The sequence below is a fragment of the Crotalus tigris genome, unplaced genomic scaffold (assembly GCF_016545835.1).
Source record: "Crotalus tigris isolate CLP2741 ecotype Arizona unplaced genomic scaffold, ASM1654583v1 scf7180000017639.5415321, whole genome shotgun sequence".
NCBI classification, from domain to species: domain Eukaryota; kingdom Metazoa; phylum Chordata; class Lepidosauria; order Squamata; family Viperidae; genus Crotalus; species Crotalus tigris.
The window spans coordinates 2,054,589-2,080,692 of NW_024096532.1; the positions used below are offsets into that span (position 1 = coordinate 2,054,589).

At 40.9% G+C, this 26,104-nt stretch overlaps 1 protein-coding gene across 5 annotated transcripts; it reads right to left on the reverse strand.

Annotated features, from left to right (window-relative positions):
• CACNG8 (calcium voltage-gated channel auxiliary subunit gamma 8) lies at positions 1-26,032 on the reverse strand. 5 transcript variants are annotated; one of them, XM_039335109.1, is made up of 5 exons: positions 25,843-26,032; positions 14,217-14,773; positions 9,983-10,066; positions 4,132-4,272; positions 1-887 (listed from the first exon to the last, which is right to left on the reverse strand). In XM_039335109.1, the coding sequence occupies exons 2-5, from the start codon at positions 14,437-14,439 to the stop codon at positions 244-246; spliced, it is 1,092 nt and encodes a 363-aa protein (XP_039191043.1). In that variant the 5' UTR covers positions 14,440-14,773; positions 25,843-26,032; the 3' UTR covers positions 1-243. The 5 variants fall into 5 exon arrangements, with proteins under 5 accessions (XP_039191043.1, XP_039191044.1, XP_039191042.1 ...); XM_039335110.1 differs by having other exon boundaries at positions 14,217-14,852; XM_039335108.1 differs by having other exon boundaries at positions 14,217-15,031.
• Between the last annotated feature and the right edge of the window lie 72 nt (positions 26,033-26,104).

Consider the following 26,104-nt stretch of genomic DNA (forward strand, 5'->3'; position numbering starts at 1 on the left):
GAATGGAAAGGAGAAGGAGAGGAGCAGAGCAGAGAGGAAAGAGGGGAAGGAAGAGGGAGAGGAGTGGAAAGAAGAGGAAGGAGGGGAGAAGATGAAGAAGCAAAGCAAAGCAAGCAAGAAAAATGCTCACTGGATGGATTGATTTCTCACTTCTCAACATTCTGACTTGCCTGATGTCCTCTGAACAGTATTTTTTCTTCCCCTTTTTTCCTTCCCATGCCCTTTCCTCTCTTAAGTCCATCCCTACACTGGCGTGGTCTTCCTGTTGAGTGTGTTGGTGTTGGAGGAGGCATCTTTACCCAGGGTACCAGTGGCTCCTGCTACCCCAGGCCCAGTCACTGTGACTGTCACTCCGGGATCTTTGGGGAAGGTGTTGTGCAACTGTAAGAATCCACCACCAGTCCCAGTTGCCCCAGAGGTTGTTGCTCCTGTGGAGGCGGTCTCACTGGCACCGCCATAGAGGGAACTGACGTTGGCCTTGGACGGGTCTCTTGACAGTGTGTACATAGAGATGTCGGTGGAAGGAAAACCCTTCAGGCCAACAGGAGAGGTTTCTCGAGACTGGGACGGCTCGGTGGAGCGGGAGCTGGAACGTGACCGGCGGCGGTATCGGAAACGGTAACTAGGCAGGCGCAAGATAGCTGAGGAGGAGGAAGAAGGGTTCTTCAAGAGTTCTGTGCGGCTTTTGCAATGGGCCTCACGATTCTTCTCGATGTATATGTTGACTGCCAGCACGCCAATCATCTCAGCCAGGATGAAGGAAAGGCCACCAAAATAAAAGGACCAGCCGTAAGAATAGTGGCTCTTCTTTTCATCATCACGTTTTGTGCCAGGATCACCAGTATTGGCCGAGATGTAGACAATGACGCCAATGATGTTACTGAGGCCTGTGGCACAGAGAGGGTGACAATGGACTGATTAGAAAAGGAAGAAGGAAAACCCCTAAACTTGCAACCATTTGTTTAGCAACCATCTGAGGTTACAACGGAACTAAAAAAAAATATGACTTGGAACCAATCTTTGCATTTACAACTGCAGGTGGTCCTTGACTCACAACAGTTCATTTAGTGACTATTCGAACTTACAACGGCACTGAAAAAAGTGACTTATGACCATTTTTCACAATTACTAGTATTGCAGCATCCACATGGTCACGTGATCAAAATTGAGCCTCTTGGCAAGTGGCATGTATTTATGACGGCTGCAGTGTCCTGGGGTCATGTGATCATCTTTTACGACCTTCTGACAAGCAAAGTCAATGGGGAAGCTGGGCTCACTTAACAACTGTATTACTTGCAATAGTGGCAAATATCTGTAGCTCGGGTGGAAGATAAGGGTGAAGATTCATTCTCCGAGCTTGTGGGTTGGTGTCCGAACATTTTGTTACCAGGCCAGGTAACCACTTCAGCAGAGTTTAGGGGATGTCAGGATCAGTGTTTTGTTTGTAACAGCTTCAGGTGTGGGTGTGTCGAGTGAGGGTCTGTGGTGGGTCTTGTGATGGGCCAGACCCTCAGTTTTGCAAGCAAATACCCCACCCCATCCCACACAAAAGAAACTGTGTCCAGACTGTCTTCAGAAAGGCCAGGCACACTGCAGTAGCACAACATTAAGAAAAGCAGAAGAAAAATGGCTGCTTGATGTCTTTCTCTGTAACGGCTATCCCAAAAATTTCTCATTCCGACATAGAGCACCCAAACATACACACACACACACACACACACACACACACACACACACACACAGTGGCCTCTAATCCCCCTATTCAGAAAGAAATGCCTATAACAGAATATTTGTAGCTCAAGGTTGGACTATGGGGTCCTTGATGCTCTCTGAGCTTTGTGGTTTTCTTGCAGATGTTTCATTAGCCAACTAGGTAACATCATCAGTGCTAGAAGGGGGTGGGGTTTGAATCATTGATGATGTTACCTAATTGGGTAATGAAAGGTCTGCAAAAAAGCTCCGCCAAGCTCATAGTGCACCAAGGACTCCATAGAAAGAATTGCAAACACTTTTCTGATTCTGAAGCATCAGACTTGGTACTTGGTAGTCCTTGACTTTCCTTCCTGGCTTCTCTTGGATCCTGCTGATAAGTGCCAAGATGCAGATGTTGATTATATAGCTGGTTGAATGGAAAGATAGAGGATTCATTCCGTTTGGATGTATACAATGAGAGAGTAGAAAAATGAGAGGGCTTGGAGGTCAATTAAAGCCCTTTCCTTATTTACAGGACTGGAAAAGGAAGAGATAGATAAATAGATGGGTATAAGAAGGATGAACGATGAATAAATAAAGAGCAGGAAAATGGAGAAAGCATGGCATGTCTATGAATATGAAATAATGCGACATATGGGCTTAGCCCCTTCAAATGGTAAAGCCATTGGGCTGTATAGCGCACTTATGTTGCAACACTTAACTTGTACCTCTGGCTAAAGTTAGGCCTGCTAATAAGATAACCTGGAGATGTTGTAAACCAGGACATACAATTCTAAACCATTCCATATGGAATAGGCAAGGAATCTATGTCAAATAGGAATGACCCTGTGGGAAGGATCTAGAGAAAGATTTTTTTTTTTGCGGAATATTAAAAAGGCAGAATATATTTCTCCAAAGGAATAATAGAGAAGATCTTTTAAAAGGCAGAAACTTCTCCCTCCCCCCAGCTAGAAAACTCAGCAGAAAGTAGTTTTTAGAAATGCAGATGTAATAATCCATTCAGGAAGGTTGGAGCCAGGAAGCTAGAAGCTATGAGATAAGAGAAAGACCTCTAAAATCTACATACCCCACTCAAACTCTAAAAGACATGACCTTTGAGGACATAATAGGATTAACCCACCTATACCAAAAGAGCACACTCAGACACAGGTCAAAGTACATGACACAGGAAATACAAAGCCTCAAACAGGAACAGGAAACAACCTCAAGAGCCCCAGAAGGTATAAAAATCCACCACTTCCAGCTACATGTGGTCAGCTTTCCCAGAGCCACGCTTCTGTCTGGCTCTGTTCTTCAATAAACCACAACCTTCTTTCTAAAGCAGTCTTCATTTTGTTTATTCCCAGCTTGGACTGGACCCTGATGAAGAGTTTTCTTTCAGCAACCCAAAGGTGCTTTTTCAAAAGACAACTGGACTTTGTTTTTCCTTGAAGATGTTTTGCTTCTCATCCAAGAAGCTTCTTCAGTTCTTCAAGGAAAAACAAAGTCCAGCTGCCTTTTGACAAAGCACTTTTGGGACAACCATGACAACTAAGAATGCATGTGAAATCAGAATGGCTTTCCCCCACTCTAGATCCATTCAGATAAACCAAGCCTGCAATTCCTAGAATTGCCAATTAAATTTCTGATTGCTATGGACATAATCGGAAGGGAAAAGTGGCAATTGTCGTGAAGCTGAAGAAGGATGCATAAAATGGTACAAAGTGAGTAATGGATCAGGAGAGATGGATTACAGCAGCGCCCCCCCCCCAACGTTTTGGGCACCACAGATCGGTTCTGTGGAGAGAGGTTTTTCCACACACCGGAGGGTGTGTGGTTTTGTGTGCTACCTGCATCCCATGGATGGGGCTTCGCTTGTTTGCATGGCCTGGTTTCTGGCATGCTGCGGCCTGGTATCGGTCAACAGATTGGAGGTTGGAGACCCCTAGATTACAGGATGAAGCATTTGGCTGAGAGAGAGTTCTGATGAACAAACTATCTATGGCACTAATCTCTCTACAGATCCAGAGAGGGACAGTTTGCATCTACTTACTGCACAAGCAGTCCTTGACTTATGACCATTCATTTAGCAACCCTTCAAAGTTATGATGGTGTTGAAAAAAATGACTTGGAACCGGTCCTTACACTTAAGGACTGTTGCAGTGTTCCCATGGTGACATGATCACTATTAGGTTGCTTGGCAACTAACAAGTATTTATGATGGTTGCAGTATCCCATTTGATCGCCATTTGCAACCTTCCCAGCAGGCTTCCAACAAGCACAGACAACGGGGGAAGCTGGATTCTCTCAACAATCCCAGCGAAAAAAGTGGTAAAATTGGACATCCTCACATGAGGACTCACTTAGTGACAAGTATTGCGGTTCCAATTGTGGTCGCAAGTCAAGGACTACCTGTACGATCCTCACTATACCACTTACCTGCAGCAACAAACAGGATGCCAGCACCTAGAATAATGTTGCGCTTCGACTTGTAGACACGGCTGGCAGCTACGCAGAAACCCCCCAGCAACAGCAAAAGAGCACTTAGGATAGGAAAGATGCTTGAGGCTCGTACCACTCCTGTGGGAGGAGGGAGGGAGGGAGGGAGGGAGGGAGGGAGGGAGGGAGGAAGGAAGGAAGGAAGGAAGGAAGGAAGGAAGGAAGGAAGGAAGGAAGGAAGGAAGGAAAAGAAGAATATAAAACAGGGCATGAAACATGTCTCAGAGTAAACTTCTTACACATGGAAAATTGGCAAACTGGAGCCTTATGATATGTATATTTTCTTTAAGTTTTAGTTTTGTCAGGCACTCAATATCTACAAATGCTTCAACTCCACTTTCTGCATTTTAGAACTAACTGGACAACCCATGACTGATGGAGTTATCCTTTCAGAGATCTTTCCTTACCTAAACCAAGAAACAAAATGAGCATGGGTGGGCAAAAAAATGGGAGCGGGAGTGATTTCTGACTTCCTGCTGGCTTCCCCATTGATTTCCTTGTGGGAATCTGGCAAGGAATATTTGGAAATGAGGATCACACAACTGTGGCTGACTATGGCCACAATGTAGCAATGAGTGTGAAGATCCTTGAAATTTCAATCACATAGATAGTGAGTTCCAGATTTTGTATGCGTTCTTTCAATGTGGACTTGCGGTTCTTTAATTCAAATACTTTTGCACTATGATGCACCATTTGAGCTAATTGAAGGTTACAAACTGACAGGAGAGTTTTAGTGGAATATAGGTAACACCAATCTGTTTTACAGGATTTTTCAAAGGATCCTAGGATTATAATAATGACACACGTAGTAGATATTAAACATTTTAGAATGACAGGGAAAAAGCACACATAGTATTAAGTATTAAGCTAGTCAATTAAATCAACAGATTTTACTGCAGGGAGTCAAATTGGTTTGGAAATTAAGGTGGATGAAGACCAGCCAATGTGGTAAATGGGGGAGGTTATTCTTTAAAGCTGTATAAGGGTATGGAGAGGGCCTTGAATAACAGTAGGTAGCAAGTATTAGGAAAATACAGATAGTCCTTGGCTTACAATGATTCATGTTGTGACTGTTCAAAGTTACAATGGTACTGAAAATACGACTTATCTTTTTTCACACTTATGATCATTGCAACATCCCCATGTAATCAAAATTGAGATGCCTGGCAACTGACTCATATTTATGACAGTTGCAGTGTCCCAGGGTTATGTGGTCACCCTTTGCCATGTTCTGACAAGCAAAGTCAACAGGGAAGCCAGATTCACTTAACGACTGTGTTACTAACTTAACAACCACAATGATTCACTTAACAACTATGGCAAGATAGACAGTAAAATGGGGCAAAAGTCACCTAACAAAGGTCTTACTTAGTAACAGAAATTTTGGGCTCAATTGTGGTTGTAAATTGAGGACTATCTGTATGAACTTTGCTAGAAAAACAGGAAGGCGTGAAGAAGAAACTCAGGATTCTCCCATCTCGATTCTCTTTAGTATAGAAAGCAAAAATGCACATTGGATCTCTTGTGGTATCATTACTTTAGGGGTGATGGGCTAGTGATGGCCTTGTTTCCCTTCTCCTTCCTTGCCACCACTAGGATAAACTGACCAGGGATGTGATGCTGGTGTCCAGGAGCAGCATATGACCTATCCCAGTGGTGGTGAACCTATGGCATGGGTGCCAGAGGCAGCACTCAGAGCCCTCTCTGTGGGCATGCACGCCGTCGCCCCAGTCCTAGGCCTTCAGCTGGGTTTTAGAAAACCTTTTGGCTTTAGGCCTCCACTGCCGTGTACAAAAAAAAAAAAGGTTCAATCAATCAGTCAATTTCAACTTCTTGCGGGAAAAAAAATCTTGCAAAATTGGGATTGATTGAACTTTTTAGTCCCACCCAGTCTGCTGTTAACACCACAGCCATGCCCACCCAATGGGCCACACCCATCTGGCACCCGATGATGCATAAGTGGGTTTTGGGTTGCAGTTTGGGCACTCGGTCTCTAAAAGGTTTGCCATCACTGACCTATCCTTTACTTCCTGATGCTCTAAACTCACAGGCGTTTGGCTTGCCCTGTGACTTCTTCATAGTCTAAGATGGATTTCTTTTTTGGAGGAGGTGCTTTTGAATTGGTGCTGATTCTGGCAACTGCTTGAACTAGTTCATGGCAAGGTTTTGGAAATGATTTGCCACTGCCTCTTTTCTAAGTTTAAGAGGAAATGGTTGGCCCCAAATCAGCCAGATAGCTTTGTTCCTGCAGAACTAGAACTTCTAGTCCCCTGGTTTCTAGCAGGGGCCTTAACCACTATATCAACTGGCTCTTCCATTAGATAAATTTACTTCTACTTGAGTTGCTATCTGGCAGAGGATAGAGATCACTTGCTTGACCAAGGAGCAAATCAAAATTTGGTTTCAGAACTGTTGCATGAAATCAAAGAAGTGACATAAAGAAGGCAATGTTGGAGGTGCCACCTCAGCCAACGAAAGGACACCCACTACTTTTATTTCAGTTGTATGTCAGTTTTATGCATTCATTCCTAAGTCTAGAGAATCTTGTTTCCTGATGAATCTTAAAAAAAAAAGAGGAGAGCAACATTCACATCAATTTTATGTGCATGTTTGTACTGCAAAAGCTGAAAAATGGCTGTGCTTTGATTTGTCTATTAATGACTGGGAAACAGGAATTATGTTGGTTTTCATGAACATGGGCTAAATATTTTCAGGGTACATGCAAGAGTTTTGTAGATAACACATTCTCTGGGTAATTGTGTTAAAACATAAGGATTAACAACAATTGATAATTATCCCCTATTTTGAGTTCGGGTCCTGTCTCCCACAGTGAGCAAAGAACTGCCTCGGGAAAGCAATATGTGGGTGGATATATTCAGTTATATTGCATCCATTGATCCATCCATCGATCCATCCATCCAAGCAATTTAGAGCAATGTTTCTTAACCTTGAGAACTTTAAGATGTGTGAACTTCAACTCCCAGAATTCCCCAGCTAGCATTCTCATGCTGGTTGGAGAATTTTGGGAGTTGAGGTCCATACCATCCATGGATGGATGGGTGGATGGGTGGGTGGGCGGGCGGGCGGGTGGATGGATGGATGGATGGATGAGATTATATAGGCTGATTTAGAAACTAGACTTCTGATCTCTGGCTATCTTACAATGATAAAGCAGGAGGACAACAAGAGCAAAGAACATGGACATCCCAAAGACAAAAACTGGATAATAATCCATAGAGGCTGAGTGCCTACCTTATAGGTCCTGGGGAAACAGCCAGGTTTTCAACATTTTGAGCATCTTCAGGTTGGACCTATGTGGATCTCTTGGGGAATATTATTAGAGCACCACAACAAGAAGGCACCTAATTGGATGGGATTGTATTTTTTACTGTCTGAAGCAGATTTCTCAATTGTGCCCTTATTAAGACAAAAATGGTCTTCCATCCATTACAGGTAATGCTCGACTTATAACCATTCATCTAACAGCCATTTGAAGTTACAACAACACTGAAGTGACTTAACACTTCATTCTCAAACCTACAACTGTCACAGCATCCCCATGGTCACGTAATCAAAATTTGGGTGATTGACAACCAGCATGGAGCTTTCCAGGTCCCGTGATCACCATTTGTGGTCTTCCCAGTTGGCTTCCGACAAAGTCAATAAGCCACTTAATGACTGTGTGAGTCACTTAATAACTGAAGTGATTCACTTAACAACCATGGCAGACAAGGTCGTAAAATTAGGCATGACTCACTTAACAACTGCCTTGCTTAGCAATGGAAATTCTGGTCCCAATTGTGGTCGTAAAGGATTACCTGTAATTACATGAAGATCTGGCTAATGTCGTGCTTTTTAAACTGTAAACTGCATTTTAAATGCAGCTTCATGACAGTGACGTGTATAAACAGGGTTCACCAACAAGTAGGAGAGTATTGATTCTATTACATGAATAATGTATTTCTGACCCTGCATAAACAGTGAATAAAAATGAGGTCTCTTCTAAGAGAACTCAACTTTTGGTGATTTGTTTAATATAGGAACACAGTTTTCTTGGCAGCTTTTCAGAAAAGATGTGATGCAGACACTTTTGGGAAAGATTCTCAACTTCCTTGTCTAGCCGATAGCTCTACAATTCCCCAGTGATCACACACTGAAGAATTAACTAGGTTTGATCTTGCTTAGCTTCTGAGCCAAAATAAAGTCAGTGGTATAAGAATTACTGATTTGTAAAGTGAAAATTTATTTACCCCATTTATTTAACCAAATTTGCCTAGACATTAAAATTAGAATCAGAAATCAGACCCGAAGATCCCTCATTAGTAAAGTTCTGATGAGCAAGTTTATTTTTCCAAAAAAAGATATCACTTTTTTTTTTCTACTCAATCTGTGATTCGACAATCACAGATGTTGAATTCTCTCCCAAGGAGGACTAACGAGCTCTTTTCCTCACTTTGGAGGGGAAAAAAAACAACCCTAAAACAAAAAATGAGTTTTAAAGAAAACTTCCCAGCTGTGATATTACTAAACCTAAACAGTCCTCTGATATACCCAACCAGATCTTTCTTATAAGTGATGCTTGTTTTGACTGTGCTCTGCAGAGGTATGCTGCGGTTTTGGACACTGTGGTGTATTTTGAGCGTTTGTAAAAATTGCCTTTTATTGTTATAGGCTTCTTTACAGATTATGATGGAAAAGGATAATGTTTGTCCTGCATCTGGCAATGAACCAGACCTTTTGCTTTTTTTTTTTTTTTTTTGCATCTGGAATTTAACTCTTAGGTCAGTAGCCTCAATAATGATTATTTTGCAGTTGACTATATAAGCATATTATTTCTGATTGAGCCTGCTGTAGGTTAACTTCCTCTGCAAATATTGGTGTCCCTTGCTTTTTGACCAGGAGGTAAAACTTTAATTTTATAAGACTGCAGGAAAGGGAGAGAAACCAAGAAGGGAGCAATAGGGATCTTCCCCTTTTCCTTTGGCATACAGAAAGCAATTAAACGGCCATTGTCATAATTTGGCTGGAGCCTTACTCTGAAGCAGAATCCACATAATGAAGACGCCAGCCCTACTTTCAGTATTTGTGTGTGTGTGTGTGTGTCCGTCTGTGCTGGTGGAGCGTGGGAGATGGCAGAAGGAGGCACATGAGAAGCTGTACTAGAGTACTCAGTAATTTGAAAAAGCTGCATCTACGTCGCTGTGGCTTCTTTCTCCTTTGCCAGGCATCTCCCCTCCATCACCACTAAAACCAAAATCACATCTCTTTTATAGGAAAGTAAACCAATACATCTGTAACTACTGCATGTGTCTCATCCTGTGGAAAACCTGAGTGCTCTGTAGCCCTATGGTGGTAAAAGTAAGGAGTCCCTGAGGATTTTACTCCGCTGGTTGCTGCCAACTATAGGAGATGGTGCTCATCTCTGTTTCAAGACCATTGACTTTCCAAAGACATTTCCGCAGTCATGTGGCCAGCATGACATCACGAAGCTCTGTTGCCTTCCCACAGAACTATTATCTATTTATCTACTCAAATTTACATGCTTTCGAACTGCTAGGTCAGCAGGAACTGGAGCAAGGACGGGAGCTCACCCCATTGTGTGGTGCTCGGGTCTTGAATCTGGGCTGTGGCTTTCCAGCTGAGAAGTCCAGCATCTTAACTGCTGAGTCACTGCACCACCCTGTCCCTATGGTGGGATTTCATTGAATTCCATACATTCCGAAGAACAACAGTGACAGGACATTGCTGAGGCCAAGATACAAGAATGAATAAGCCACCTATTTATACATACGTAGGAGGTATTCCGCGCTGTCGTGATCATAGTCTGTGTCCTCTGGAAAATGGTTGATTTTCACACACACCCCTCGCTTCAACCCTGCAAATAGGAAGAGACAAATTACCAGCTGTTTGGGGATTAGACCAGTGTTAGTTGGCATCATGCTGGAATTAACCCCATGCTGGATTATCAATGATGCTATTTTCCTTCTCATTCCCAGTCTTACAACAGCATTTTCCAGCATAATGGGAACAACATGTCCCTATTTGAAGGCCATTGAGTTACAGAACATCATTTGACACCATCATAGGCCAATTTACCAAGCTGATATTGGATCTATATCTCATGCCAGGCCTTCATTATTAAATGCTAACCTACCCAATTCTCTCTTGCAATGTCTAACTGTGACACTGGGAACAATTGTTCAGCACAACCCTTTTTGATAAGCTTTTCAGTCAGCTATATCAGTGTTTCTCAACCTCAGTGATTTTAAGATGCATGGACTTCCACTCCCAGAATCCCTCAGCCAACTGGCTAGGGAATTCTGAGACTTAAAGTCCATGCGTGTTAAAATTGCTGAGGTTGAGAAACACATGCTATATCATCCGTGGATGCTAGAATAAGATTTATAAAGTGAGTTACACACAGGGTACCAATTTTGCATCCATAACCTTTAAGTGTTGCTGAGCCCACTTACAAAGAAGACTTAAGGGTTTGGGATGATTAACTTTAGTGGCTTTAAGATGGGGTTAGGAAAATGCCTGGAGGATTGGAACTGGGTAACAGATACTTAGCTGAATCTCGGAGAGGCAATGGGGTAGAATTTCTCTAGGTTGTCACTGAACAAAATTTCTATGCCCCAAATGCCTTCCTGCTGTTTTCACAAGAAAGGATGGAGCTGCAGTTCCATTTAGTGTTTTGAGAAAAAAAGGAAGAAATTGCTTGAGTGTTTTATCTAATCAATCCCCGAAACTGTATCAATCACTCTCTGTCTAGTGTATCCTTCTTCAGCTGAAACCCAACCAGCAGGTTAAATTCAAAGCTGCAACTAGCATCCATATGGTGCTTTATCTAATTTGCTTCTTTTAAAAGCCTTGCTTGTTAGTGGCTTATGTACCTTTTTTTTTAGCCAAAAGCCAATAAGATTTCTTCTACAACAAATGTAAAACCAAAGTTGTAAAACCCTAATTAAAGCCTGTATTAGTAAAGGAACTATAGAATGCTGAAGATAATTTAATAAGCCAAATTAAATAAGTGCTTCTTAATGTAATTGGAAAAATGTGGAAATGCCCTTTTTGCTGATCACATCATCTGTAGGAGAAGGGAAAACAATGGGAGAACCTATCTTACGCCTGTCAGATGTTCAGAAGGTCAATATCCATTAGTCCACCTAGAGTGACTAGGGGCAAAGGATTATGGACGTGGAAGTCCAAAACATCTGGATTACATCCCTTTGTGATCTGTATAACTTTCCTCCTACTTGAGAGCATCCAAATGTCCTTCGGGTGGCCTTCGATTCCTATTGTTCTGTTGTCATAAGCCAGGTTAACTAAAGATTATAGGAGCGAAAAATCAACACTTGACTTATGACAGGTTGCTTAATGACCATTCAAAGTTATGATAGACATCCCCAGAGCTACTTATGCCCTGTTTTCAAAGTTAGACAGCTGCACCCATGCACACACACCACAGACCATGGTCATGTGATTGTATTTTGGGCACTTGGCAACAGGTTCCCCTTTACTGCTCTTTGGGGTTCCCAGGGTCCCGTGATCATGATATGTAATGTTGTTTGCCAGTTTAAGCATTTACTTCCAGTTTCTGGCCAAAAAAAAAAAAAAAAAAAAGCCCATTGGAGGAAATGGTTTCACTGAAGGACTGTGTCATTTAACAACCGCTGCAAAAAAATGTAAAAAAAAAAAAAATCAGGTCTGGTCACTTGATGTCTCAACTTATAACCACAATATCTTAATGATATAATATCAGGCTACATTATGATTGTAAGTTGAGGACTATCTGTTACCAGATAAGGATGTGTTGGTTTAACACCTTAATCAGAGAATTACATCCATTCTGGAAAAAATCGATTTGCCCCACAGCAAACGGGGATGGCTAAAAGGAAGATAGCAAAACTGGTGACTCTATCCTTATGAAGGCTCACAACATTTAAAGGCAAAGTCAGGGTGAAAACGCAGGTTCTCTCTAACTAAATGTGTGTGGGCAATGTGGCAGCCTGTTTACTGTTATGTAGGTGAGGTGAGGAATTCAAGAGCAAGACAGTGCTTTATATGAATAACATATACATATTCATACTTAGTATAATGCTTGTCATAACAGCCAAAATGTGTTGGCTTGTAGATACAAAGTTATCTACAAGAATTCCCTGTCAGATCACTTTTATAATATTATCTCAGCAATACGTCTATGGAGATTCTCAGTCATCCAGGTCATAATTATCTAAAGGTGCTTTTTCATGAGTCAGAATTGAACAGCCCTCTCTCAACAGTGAGGGAAGAATATGACACCATCTATCTCCAGTCTACAACACAGTCCTTTCAGCAGTTCTAAGAAGACTCCACACCTGTTGGAGTCACTCAGGTGATCTTGAGGACCTCCAAGTGGCTTCAACGACTATGTAAAAGAATGCAAATGACCAGCTGCCTGCAAGGAGTATAAATCCTTCCATTCCCCACCATCCAGTCAGAGCTGAAGAAGCTTCTTGGATGAGAAGTGAAACGTCTTAAAAACAACAACAACAAGAAAGTCCAGTTGCCTCGTGAAAAAGCACCTTTGAGATATCTCAGCAATATGCATTTTCCCCTAGGAATAAATGCCTGCATATACAGTAGGCATGGGGAACTAACCTTCTCGACGATCTCAGTAATCTAGTTGAATCTCACATCTCATCTTGGCTTTCTGGAGAGGTGGGGCTGCTTATGTTAAATGCCGGCAGCTTGGAGCAGAACGATGGTAACTGGCTTTCCAATGTAAGAGACCGATATTTGAACTGTCATCCTATTAAGCCTGCCTCACCAAAAGCTTCTCTCCATCAGTTGTAATAAGGCCATGTTCTATGCGAGAATCTGGAATTTCTTCAGTTACATTTTACCGACCATCCAGATGGTGGTAATTGGGCAACCTGTTCTTATCAGATGTTTTCTGTTAATCTATCCATCTTTATTCAGAGCTTCCATCTTTTCCCAGGAATAAAATACAATTTGGGGCAGTTTCCCAAATGTAGATTAGAAGAGCATTATTGAGGCTTTTCAAAAGTATTGTGCCTTTAATTGCAAACTTCCTCTTTGTGGCTTCTGCCTGATTGCTTCCTGTTCCAAATGGAACTGCAATTTAGATGTCTATTAATCAGCCTCTCTTTCCCTTGAACTCTAAGAGTTTTGATTACTGATTTCCTCTTTTTCTTTATGTTCTTATAATTAAAAAAAGTATTACAGTAGAAAAGAAAAAAAAGTAATTATTTAAATTCTTTTATCCCATGAGGAACAAGACCCAGTTTATTTATGAGGATTCATCAATTATACTGATGTTGTACAGTACAGAATGCAATTAAAAGCAGGAGCTGTGAGGTGGGAACTTCTAATTAAAGGTATGCTGGAAACCTTTGCTGACTCAAACTTACTTAATATTATAGAAACTCGTGAACACAACCTCGGCTGGATAATATGGCACCAGGGTAAATGTAAAGTAGAACTACTGTTTTAATTCTGCATTCAGTTAATTTAGGGGAAAACAATGCCTCCCAGTGTGGAAGCAATATTGGTTTTTACACAAGCTAATCAGTGCATAATTGCAGTATTTAAAGCTTTTGTAGTTTCTTGTCTTCTGCCTCTAGTCCTTCTTTGTTATTGGATAAATTCTCTAGTAAAGAAATCATCTCCTTAAAGAACTTGGTCATTAATTGCTCCAAGTTTGATCTACTGTAATATGAGGGGTCCTTGGTGCTCTCTGAGCTTGATTGTTTTCTTGCAGATGTTTCATTACCTATATCAGGTAACATCATCAGTGCTGGTGGTCATAGTAATGATGATGGTTTGGGTAATGAAACATCTGCAAGAAAACAACCAAGCTCAGAGAGCACCAAGGACCCTTCATTTCAATCCTGAGCTACAAATATTTTTCTTTATTAGTACTGTAATATCTTGTGGTACATCGGTGGTCTACCTAAGCTTGCTTTCCCACAATTCTAGAATGTTTTATCTCTTAAACTTGCTTCAATGAGTGGGTGACTTACCTTCTAAACAGCATATTCTCCAGAGACCTGAATGGGTGAGTCCTCCTGGATCTTTCTTGTCTTTCTGGGGTGTTTCCTCAGTAGAGATATTAGTGGTATTGCAAATGAAGGCACGAGCATACAGCCAGTAATCTGTGCCAATGGCGATGATCATGAGACCAAAGGCAGCAAAGGCCCCCACAGTTGTGAGTAGGATCTGGACACCTTTCTCACACCAGACCATCCTCTCTTCATTCCAGCGCTTAAGTGACTCCAGTTTGGCGGTAAGAAACGACGCCAGTTGTTATAAATGCAATCAGTAGAGGCAGTGGTGATTATGGAGGCCTTGCCTACTGTATTTAGATCCAGTAGGCAGGATCTGGAACACAAGTTCTTTTGAGAAATGAGAGAGAATTTTCTTTTGCCCGGATGAATGTGATGAAGGAACCTGGATACAGAGTAGGCTAGGAAGATTGTCTTAGCAACGTCTGCAAAGAAGCTCTTGACACTCCGGTGAATCAAGCTGGTAGAGGTTCCTTTGGATTTCTTCTGAAATGTTGTATCTTGGATGTCCCACTCTTTGGGAAAGGAGAACAGATGGACTTCAAGAGAGGTTTCAAGGAAGATACAGGAACATCTGAGGCAATTTCTGAACAACTTCCAAGAATTTTAAGAAAGCATATGGATAATATATGAGTGTTTCAAAAAATTATGCCGATGAGATTTGTGGAGGACACAATTGGAAGATGAAGATCGGATATTCAGCAGACTATGGTATGTTGGGAAATTTTGGAGAGATGGAGCTTCTAGAATACAGCTGTCAAAATCCTGAAGAACTAGTGGAAAAACAGCTGGGAAGTAACCACAGGATATCTACTGTTGGAACACCAGATAGTTATCAGTAAATATCTAGATATTAACTACAGGTTTTTTGAAGCCTATTTTCTTGGAAAGTTAATGAATCCTCTAGTCCAGTGTTTCTCAACTTTGGCAAATTGAAGATGGGTGGACTTTAACTCCCAGAATTCTGGGAGTTGAAGTCCACACAAAGTCGAGAAACAAAAAAGTCTGCCACTAAGATTTGGTAGGAGGAAGAAGAGGGAATCGATAACTTTTAGATTTCTTTTTATGTCTACTGAAATTTTTTTACAAGCCCCAAGGAAAAAATAAATATTCAAAAATATTTCATGGTGTCTCCTAGAATTTTTCATTCACTCTTAATCTACAGCTTCAGGAAGTTTTCAGAAATGACTGAGAATACACCGAGTATCCTTATGTCAAATCTTATTTGGTTTATTTCCTTTCTTTTGGCTGTCAGCTTTCTGCTTCCATTCTTGGATTTCTGAAACACCTTAAATTCCAGATTCTGCTTTTCAACTTGAAGCTCACCTTTATTTAAGGGGTTGATTGATTTATTGCTTGCCACTCGATAAGGAGTCAGCCAATATTATTTTTGAAGAAATGAGACAAAATGAAGAAAAATAAAGAGTTGAGTATATATAAAAAAGAAGTTCATGCAGAAAGAGTTCTTACCTCATTCATTGCTGTGGTGTTAACTACAGGCATCCCAATCTTTTGGAACATTTTATTATTTATTTTTATATAAATAAGATTATGATCTAAATTCACCACGAGTACATGTAGCCTTGACCTGCAGCCACAACTGATCAAATTTAGATCCCATGAGCATAAGGATGTTGCGATGGTGGTTAAGTGTGAAAACTGGTCATAAGTCACTTTTTTTCAGTGCCATTGTAAATGGTCACTAAATGGTTATAAATCGAGGACTGCCTGTAGTTTCAAGTTTGATTTGTATAAAAACATCAGAACGAAAAGTCATAAAAATTAGAGAGGTAGACAGTACAAGCAGGAAGCAAAGATAAATGCAACACAAAAGCTAATTAAACACATCTCAAATATTATTAAGAAGCGTGAAAATAATAGAATGTTGGTGGTGGATTTTTTATGGCATGTAAAAGGATAATACAAATATGCCATGTACATGTGTTGGGAAGGAACTGAATGGTTTGGGTGCCACTGCAGGAAAGTCCCTACATATACACAAAGATGGATGCTCTCAAATCAACATTTCTAAATCACATCTCATTGGTAGGGATTTTGGTCTGGCTGGGTCCCTATTGACTTTTCTGACCAACAGTTGTAACCAATTTTGGAGTAATAATGGAGAGGAAGTTGTGATATCTAACTTATATTTGTTGAGGTGAATTTGATTTCATATTTTCCTATTTGGAATTTTTTCCAACATTCTCCATTATATTTATGTGGCTGTAGAAAGGAAACTACAATGTGGTGTATTTTCCTGTCTACAGAGCTGGGATAGCGCAGTGGATAGAATGCAGTATTGCAGAGCAACTCTGCCCACAGTCAGGGGTTTGATTCTGACTGGCTCAAGGTCGATTCAGCCTTCCATTCTTCTGAGGTCAGTGAAATAAGGACCCAGATTGTTGGGGGCAATAGGCTGACTCTGTGAACTGCTTAGAGAGGGCTGTAAAGCAGTATATAAGTCTATTGCTATTACTATGTGAAAATAAGCAGAGAAGCTGAGGCTTAAAATGAATCAGCAGACGTATCTATCCTGTGTTTTCCTTTTCAAATTGCCAATACCCTGCAATTGGTCAGCACTGATGGACCGGTGACTTTGCATCAGGTTTATCTTCCTTTCACATATGTCCTGAAATAAGGCTCAGGATTAAATCAGCCTTGCAATTTTCCTACCTTTTGTTTAATATCCCCCACTGAAGGAAAACCTCCCACAGTTCATATCATTCAGTCCGGTTTGGCTTAGAGAGGGAAATTAACTATAGACTGGATTATTTCAGCTCTGACTGGGAAGACATCACTATATCCAAAAATAAAATAAAATTTATTTAAAATAAAACTCCTGTGCATCAAAAACCAAATGGTAAAAAAAGGGCTCTATAGTAATCAGTTTAATGATATTTATTTTTATGAATAGGAAAAGATTTGTTTATTAACATTTTCCCTTTGCAGTTTCAAGTGATTCAGTCCAGAAATGGCTTTATCTGTCTATCTGTCTGTCCGTCATCTATCATCTATCTATCATCATCTATCTATCTATCTGTCTGTCTGTCGGTCATCTCTATCCATTTATCCATCTTGTGTATATAGTCACCTAAATCAGAATTAAATAAGAACAGAATTAAAATAAGAATAATAACAAGCACTATAAAAATTAAGACACAAGCATCCAAGAAACAACAGTTGAAATCATAAACGCAATCAAGAAGCAGGTCCCTGCACAAAATTATCTTCTGATTTTCTTGGTGTGGGAATAAAACCTCAGCCATACTAACATTAACTGAGTTTATGAGGGTAGGTTTGAACAATTGTGAGCTATCACTGCCAAGACTTAGGGCTTTTCCTGCTGGTTGGCTGAAAGTTTTCTATCTGTTTATAAAATAAAATGTATCTCAAAACTATATTACTTTGAAGGTTGCTGTCCACATGGACAATTGCTAGCCTGCCTCTGCACTTTTAACTGTCTTTCCCACCAGTCATCTGCCTTCTCTCCAAGGTAAAGGGTGACAAAACCTACCAGATTTTACACATCTTGATGTTCCTTTGGGCCATGTTAGAATTAGGGTGAAATACTATTTAACCCTGGAACAGCCAAGGATGACTTAAATTTCCGATGTCAATAGGCAAGAGTTGAGAGACAAAGGTTACCTTACTAGCAACATATAACATCTTCTGCACTATATAATCATCCAACCATCACTAGCAACTAACATCAGTTAGGATATAATTTATATCATTTTAGAATGGCTAGTTGATATGATGAAGATACTACAGGGCAATGGGCCCCAACCTTTTGGATACCAGGAACCAGTTCCCCGGAAAGAGGTTTTTCCGCAGACTGGAGGGGATGTGGTTTTGTGTGCTGCCTGCATCCCACAAATGGGCTTTGCTTGTTTGTGCAGCTGGTGCATGCCACAGACTGGTGCTGGTCCACAGACAGGGGGTTGGAGACCCCTGCTATAGGGCACTAGGGGGGAAGGGCACCTTGCACTTAGCAGGAAACACCTTGCACTTAGCAGGAAAAAATATTGCCAATCCAGTAACTTACAGTGTTTTCATAGTATCACCAGCTAATATCATTTAGGCTTAAGGAAAAAATGGCCCTTAGTTAAGAAACCTAAAATAACATGGAAAGGCTATGTCTCTGACTGACATGCACATAATATTTTTCTTCATCACAGATTATGCAGAATTACTACATAGATGTCTACTTATCTAAAGAAGATTAGCCTAATGTTAGGGAGCATAATAATATTTTCCAATTATATTTACAAGAGTTGAAATTTCCAGTTACAATTCTATAATACAGCATTGTAACTGTTAATTGCTATAATGATGTACAGCAAGTATCTTGGTTAAGAACACCCTGGTTTAAAGACCAGCCCTGATTAAGAATGGAGCCTATTGTAGCAACATTCAAGTTAAATGCACAATGATTCAAGTTAAATACACGATGGTTCAAGTTCATTACACAGTACTACTTATATGGTACTATACAATAATATTGTTCTGGCTTACATACAAATTAGACAGTCCTTGGGACTGGAACCTATTCTTAAACTGGGGACTACCTGTATTATATAATTCTACTTTGTTTTTTATCTTTTTCCTGGTTTTTTTTAACGTTATAGTTTTTCTATGTATTTGCATTATGATTATTTTTGCATTTCGTTGCTTTCTTCTGTTTTGCTATTTTCTTACAAGCGATAACGAAATACATTGGAAAAAGTGGAAAGTTTCACATCAATCCATTTTTGCAGTTATGGTAAACTGAGATTATTCACATAAAGACTTTTACTTTTTTCAAGTAGGATGAGAGGACCTAAGACTGCAATCTTTGCGTCTAATCATTTTGTTTTTACATCAAGCTCTTATGGACCTGGAGCTATGATAATTACATTTCTAGGTGGAAAATATGTCATTTCTGCAGAAATTTAGGTTTTAATTACCTTGCTTGTTCTTGTAGTATGTTAGATTAGGTTATAACAGTGTTATGACAAGCTCCGGAACTAAGTAAAGAACAGCTATGATGAGAAATGTATCAATTTGCTTATATACTTCATGGTAAAAATAAAGTCTCAATACTATTAAATTACATATTTTGCACCAGAGCTGCTAAGAAGATCAGATCTAAGGCATAGCAAACACACTATATAAGGGATACCTTACGATTACAAGGAAGAACTTGAATGTAAAAGAGCCCAGGGTGAAGATACAGCCTATGAGACAACTTAAATGCTAATGTTTTAGCATAAACCTATCACTTAAGCTTGCAGCCTAAAAGGAAAAAAAATCCCAGCTATGTAAAGTTTTGGCTCTGAATTCTACCTCAGCAGAACCCCAAATGGTGAGACATGAATCTGCAAAATATTTAGAAATCCTAAAAAACTGGGATCCTTTCCTCTGACTCTAGCGTAGTTTCTGATCAGTTGATTCCTCTCTCTGATATGGCCCAGATACTAGAACACATTGCAAACCTGCTAGGTTGTAAATGTATGCAAACATTAAAATCCTTACGGTATTTTCTAGCTCTCCCTCCCAGCCTTGGAATTAGAAATAGAGAGAGAGATGCTTCACTTGGCATTTTGGGGGCTATCTGGGGGCTATCAGGTGTGTTGGAACCCCTGTAGAGAACTTCCATTATCTCTCGTCATATCATGCTCCAGGATCAGGTTTAAGTCCACCATCCAAGCAGAAGCCCACAAGGAGGAGATATATTGCAAACAGGGGGAAGACATGCTCTCTAGGGAAAGGTCAGATAAGAGAGGGCATAGCCAATAGTTCCAAAATGGGCAGAGAAAAGGGTTTACATGTCACCCTCCCCTAGCCTCCTTTGTGCAAAGGAGATGATGGGAGAGTTGTACATGCAAGATGCTGTTAATGTAGTCTTATTGTAAAGTAGAATTAGCTCATCTGATGATGTTTCCTGTCTGATCTACTCAGGGAGGCTGACAATAATCTTGCAAGCCTGAAAGTACAAGTCTTTTGCAGTCTCCTTTCCAGCTTGAGAAATTAGGGAGGTTCCTACTGAGCTCTTTCTCCACCCCTTATGCAGCTGTGGGCTAAGTCCTCTCTTATTTGACCTTTTCTTAGGTAGCATTCTTTGCCCTCTTTCCCAATGTCTTTCTCGCATACCATTACATCAGTACAATCTTATCCTCCTGCTCATGTCCCCCAAAAGCTTAGTTCAAGCTGTGATGCTTTGATCCCAAAGTTAATATTAAGCCATCATGACCATTAGCCATTGTTGTCACTTTATGTCAAGCTTCTAGAACAGACATGTCAAACACAAGGCCCGGGGGCCGGATGCGGTCCACGAAGTGGTTTCATGTGGCCCGTGAAGCCATCCTGGAAACAGTGAGGGAACGGCCCCCACTGCCTTGGCCCTGGCCCAGGCCGGCCGGGAGCCAATGTACAATTTTGTGGTGGCCATCTATGCTGAAACACATTAAGTCTTAGCTCCACAAGGCCGTCTAGAAACAGCAAGGAACTAGACCCTGCAGTGTTGCCCCTGCCCCCTGGGTGCATGCTGGGGAGGTGTCACCCTTTGTGAGGAATAAAGAAATGGACCATGCCTTGGCGCTTGTCCCAGTCCCACCCCCTTCTGCCAGAGACCCTCAGATCTGTCCCACTCCTGCCCAGGCCCCCACAGGCAGCTTTGACACAAATGATGTAGAGCTGGCCATGCCCCCCCAGTAGGCCACACCCACTCCATCCATGCCCCCAGTAGGCCACGCCCCCCAGCCACACCCACCTACCCCCCTGAGGGCAACCGCAATGCTGATGCAGCCTTCAGTGAAATTGAGTTTGACACCCCTGTTCTAGAACCAAGGAGAAATTTCCTGACAGAGAAATTAATCAGTGAAACGGCTTGCCTCCAGAAGTGATGGGTCCTCCAACACTGGAAGTTTTTAAGAAGAGTTTGTGTAACCATTTGCTATAGGGTTACCTGCTTGAGTAGGGGATTGGATTAGAAGGCCTCCAAGGTCCCTTCCAACTCTGTAATTCTCTAACTGTCCCTCTCTATGTTTCCATCCATCCTTGTTGTCCTTCAGGTATACCCAGAGTCTTGGCTACTCCTTTTCTCTGAAACTAAAAACAGCAGCAAGAAGATTGTTAAACTTTAGATGCGTACATCACTTCTGAATATTGGTAGCGGTTAAACAAGAAAGGAGACGTTTTTGAACTGAATGTATACTTTAGCCTCTGCCATTTTTCTTTCTTATTAGGATATGCAAGATGCAACCTAGATTACTATGTAAATAAAGCTTGGCTGGTTTTGCTATCTATATATTAACCCAGTTAGTCTTGTCTAACTGGGAAAAATGAATTTAAATCTTGGGGATTTACAAATGCTTTTGAAACCTTGACTTTTTCGGAACACTCCCTCGCCAGACTTCCCAAACTGAACTCTGTGCTTATATATAAAACTGGATCATGTAAAACTCTAGCAGATGCATTCTCAAACGTGCTATGTTTGATTTGTATTAACCCTGATTAGGATTTATGTGGCCAAGTGCTCTACAGAACCCAAACTGGTTAGATTATATTTCAAAGTGTTATATGAACACAGTGATTAACTGAGTAATTGTGTGAAGCATGGTTGTTAAATGTAACCTGTGTCATTCTTTTCCCTTAAATATCTACTCCACATGGCATCTGTTTCTACCTCTTCAAATGCTATTTTGGAGGGCATTCAGAAGACCGTAAGCTCTAAATCCATGTAAAGGAGAGTGCCAATGATTGTGCCAAGCAATAAAGCATTTTGTTAGGGGTCTTTATGGGAAAATTACTACGGTACTGAGGAAACAAAGATGGAAGAAACAGTAAACTTGACTGCATTATCCTAAATATGTCTTCTTGGAAATAATTCCGCCATATTGATTTCTGATATGCGTTGCCCCTCTTTATTCTACCTGTTCCCTTCTGATATTCCAGTGGGACACACATCCGCAAGACACTAGGTTGGGAAAGACCAAAGCGCTATTTGTGATTCCATCACTTTTGCTTCATGGGGCTCCCTCATTCTAAAGCTGGCCAAGCTTAACCTTCACTCCAGCAGCCGTACATCTGCCTCGACCAAATCCAGGATCCAGAGAAATCCTCTTTTATTCCACAGTTCTTGCTTCTACATTGTAATGAAGTGGTAGCTCAGAGCCCCCAACCTACGGTCTCTGTTCTTTTGCTTGAGTGCCCTGGGTGGGTGGGAAGCAATCTATCCTAACAGTATCCATGGATACCATTTATAAAATGTTGGTTACTGCTTCTAATTTTTCCACCTCACAAGGAGCTATGAGGCCTAAGGAATAACCAAGGATGATTAGGAAAAGGACAGAGGTACAGGGAGACCCTCATTCTATAAAATCTCTGGTGACCTTGGTGCCGGAACAGTAAAAACAGGAATCCCCTTTTCTACGGTAGGCAGCTGAAATGGATAGATTTCCTCAAATGGTCTAGTTATACGTTCTGTAATTAGGAGCGATGGATTGATAAACAGATTATTTCCAGTTTTTCTCTAATATTCAGTACGGTATCTCAAATTACTCTGCTTTTCAGACATGGAACCAAATTTAAAGGACTTCAATGCATCACTGGGGCAATATTTTCTTTTCTGTCATCTTTTGATTCACTTCTGGGGAGCTCCTGTTGCCATAAGTATATCCTGACCAACGAAGTCAAGGCTAATGGGAATGTCTACATTGGTTGCCTTTATTCACTTCCTCCAGGTATTCCGTGCAACTAACTGAGTCACTTTCTTTGCTTAATTAGAACTTTGCTTGTGAAAAACTAAACAAAATAAAGAACATTTGGTTCCATGTCCTGAAAAGCAGGGTAATTTGAAGGACAAATGGAATATTTGAGGGTAGATGAATGAGAGAATCTTGGCTTGTAGAGAGGTCATTGGGTGATGAAGTAGAAAAAGGAAGGAAGGAAGGAAGGAAGGAAGGAAGGAAGGAAGGAAGGAAGGAAGGCTAAGTAGGGAAGGATTATGAATCAATGGGGTGTAGGTTTTGAAATGGTTGAATACCAGATGAAAGGGGAGTATCAGGAAGGAAATACCGTGGATGCTAAAATGGAGCAGAGAATTTTAATCAATAGAAAATTGTGTGTGAAAATAATATGATCACTTAAATAGACAGTCTGACAGACTTGGGTGAGACATGTTTGACCTTATAATCCTTCTTTAAGAGGCACTCAGAAAATCTGGTTGAGTTTTCTATATTCTTTTTACTGATGTTTTTTTTTTCTAGCATCAGTCCAATAACCATCATTATCACAATTATTATGGTTCTCATATTGAATTCATGTTCTGGTTTCTCATAATTTATAATGGAGCATTGCAAGCAACTTGTGACTATTTCCATGTATCTTCAGATATCCCAATCATAACATAACAATCTTAGAATAAAAATACTACTGGTGTCACAGCAGAAATCAAGACATTGAACCAGGATTTAAAGAAATATGCTTCCTAAACACCAGTCTTGGGAATTTCTGAGATGCAGTTCTCCATTCCAAACAGAACTCTCCACCTTCCTCTACTGAAACATTTTTTCCCCAGTTTCCATATACTTTCCTTTCTTTCTCTTATACACACACATTGTCTGGCATCAGTTATTATCTGCAACTTCATAATCAATTGCTAGCATTAGAATACAGAAGCTCTGAACACCGCCTGGGAATTCAAGGCCCTCAAAACTGGACAAACAGAATCCAGCAGCTGATCAATTACTTCTTATTTGCTAGTTCCAACAGAAGAGAATATTTGTAGCTCAGGATTAAACTGTGAAATCCTTGATGCTCTCTGAGCTTGGGTTTTTGCCTGCAGATACTTCATTACCCAACTAGGTAACATTATCAGCGCTAGTGAGTGTGAGGTTTGCCCCCTGTTTATGCAGTATGGGTTTTGACTGCTGTGGAGGATGTGTTCTGGCCTTTTTGTTTCCTTCTTAGCTTTTTTATTATCTCTCAGCATGGATTAATACCAGGCAAACAATCAAGCAGGTTAAAGATGGCCCAAGCAAGGCACTTTCAAGGGGAAAAAAAATGACTTATCTGTATGTGTCTACCAAGATGAAAACTGCACCCCCACCAAGACTGGCAGAGCAAAGTACTGTATATAAACAGGGAGCAAACCCCACATTCCCTCACACTGATGATGTTGCCTAGTCAGATAATGAAATGTCTGCAAGCAAGAAATCAAGCACAGGGAGCACGGAGGACTCCAAATATTTGCTAGTTGCAATTCCCGTTTCCATCAGCTTGGAAATTTGGTCCTCACCTTTAATTGACACAAATCCACAGAGAGCTTTCTGTCTTTAGAATCCAGAAATCCTCCCAGATATCATTTCCTGTTGTAGGTCACCAGACTTTGATTTCCTTTCTACAGAATTGTGGAGTCCTGATCTGCAGTTGGTTCTCCCCAGATAAAGGAAATCTAGGAACAGCTTCTCCTCTCCCTCTGTAATTTGGCTCTGTGTATTTGAGGATTTTTTTTTTCCTGTTATCCAATCCGCTATTCCTATAAAAATCTCTGGGATCATTAAAAAAAAAAAAACCCATCAGATGCCAGAATCTTAGAAATCAAGACCACTATTGGCAACCCTTTCCAAAACACAGTCTTAACTCTGCCTGAAAATATTTTGGGAATGGAGGCCTGTGATTCCCCACCTTACGAAAGCATGGCTCTTCTAGCTTCAATGCAAAATGCTAGAAAGAATGGGCAACCAACTAGCAACATCACAAACATGGTTTAGTCTAATCCTAGGGTATTTCCTCCTTCACGTTTCCAGCTGAATTCCCCATTCATTCAACAGCTGCTCCCAACCAGCAGCTGTTCTTGGTAAGGCCAAAACCCCCACAGCATTGTTTAAATTTCCATCTATCTCTTGAAACCATGCTGCTGTGCATAGGAGACATTTTTCTTGCTTCTTAAAGGGACCTGAGGGAGGGAGGGAGGGAGGGAAAGAAGGAAGGAAAGAAAGAAAGAAAGAAAGAAAGAAAGAAAGAAAGAAAGAAAGAAAGAAAGAAAGAAAGAAAGAAAGAAAGAAAGAAAAAAGAAAACGAGAGGGTGCAACAACCAATAAAAAAGCAATGCAGAAATCTGGCTATCTTCCTTGGCTGCCTTCTTTTACCCTGTTTACATTCAAATATCTGGACAAACTCAATCCATTCGAAAGAAATTCAGAAAGACACAGAAATGTAACTAAAACCAACCAGAAGGAACAGCAAAAAAATGCCCATCAGTAGAAACTGATTCCAGCGGAGCTGTTGCATCTATGTTTTAGCAAAAGCAGGCTGGAGGTGATCGTCACCTGAAGCGGGGGGGGGGGGGCTGAAAGCAGTACTTGCAACTAGAAATTCATTCTAGAAATTGGATAGTTTTGGATCCGTCCCTTGGTGCAGGAGGGGGAAAAATCCTGATACAGTTATAAAATTATTTCCTATAAATCAGAGCAGATCCATTCCCCCCCCCCTCCTGATCTCCCCAAGTGCCTTCCCTCTACCTCTTTTGCAGCACAGAATGAAGAATATTGAGACAGGGAGAGAGAGGGAGAGACAGAAAGACAGAGTCATAGCAGCTTACCTTACAAGCACACCACCGAAAGAGTCTGTTTTCCAAAGGTGTCACCCACTGGGGGAGGTGAGAGACAGTTTCTCCTTTTGTCCCCCCACCCAATAGTGGGTTGGTGGTGGCACCAGCCAGAGAAGATCCTGCGAAATGGCGTTTTATATCGAGGGGTATTTTGCTGTATAGAAGAGAGTTGCTAGCATGCTGTTATTATGTCATAGGGAGAAACCATCAGAGGGAAAGCAGGAAAAAAAAAGCAGCAAAGGAAAGAGGCTGG

Coding starts and splice junctions, on each gene's coding strand:
- CACNG8 (XM_039335109.1), bottom strand. CDS start 14,439: ATGGTCTGGTGTGAGAAAGGTGTCCAGATCCTACTCACAACTGTGGGG. Junction 10,067..14,216: donor GAGAATATGCTGTTTAGAAG/GTAAGTCACCCA, acceptor TCCTATTTGCAG/GGTTGAAGCGAGGGGTGTGT. Junction 4,273..9,982: donor CAGCGCGGAATACCTCCTAC/GTATGTATAAAT, acceptor CTCCTCCCACAG/GAGTGGTACGAGCCTCAAGC.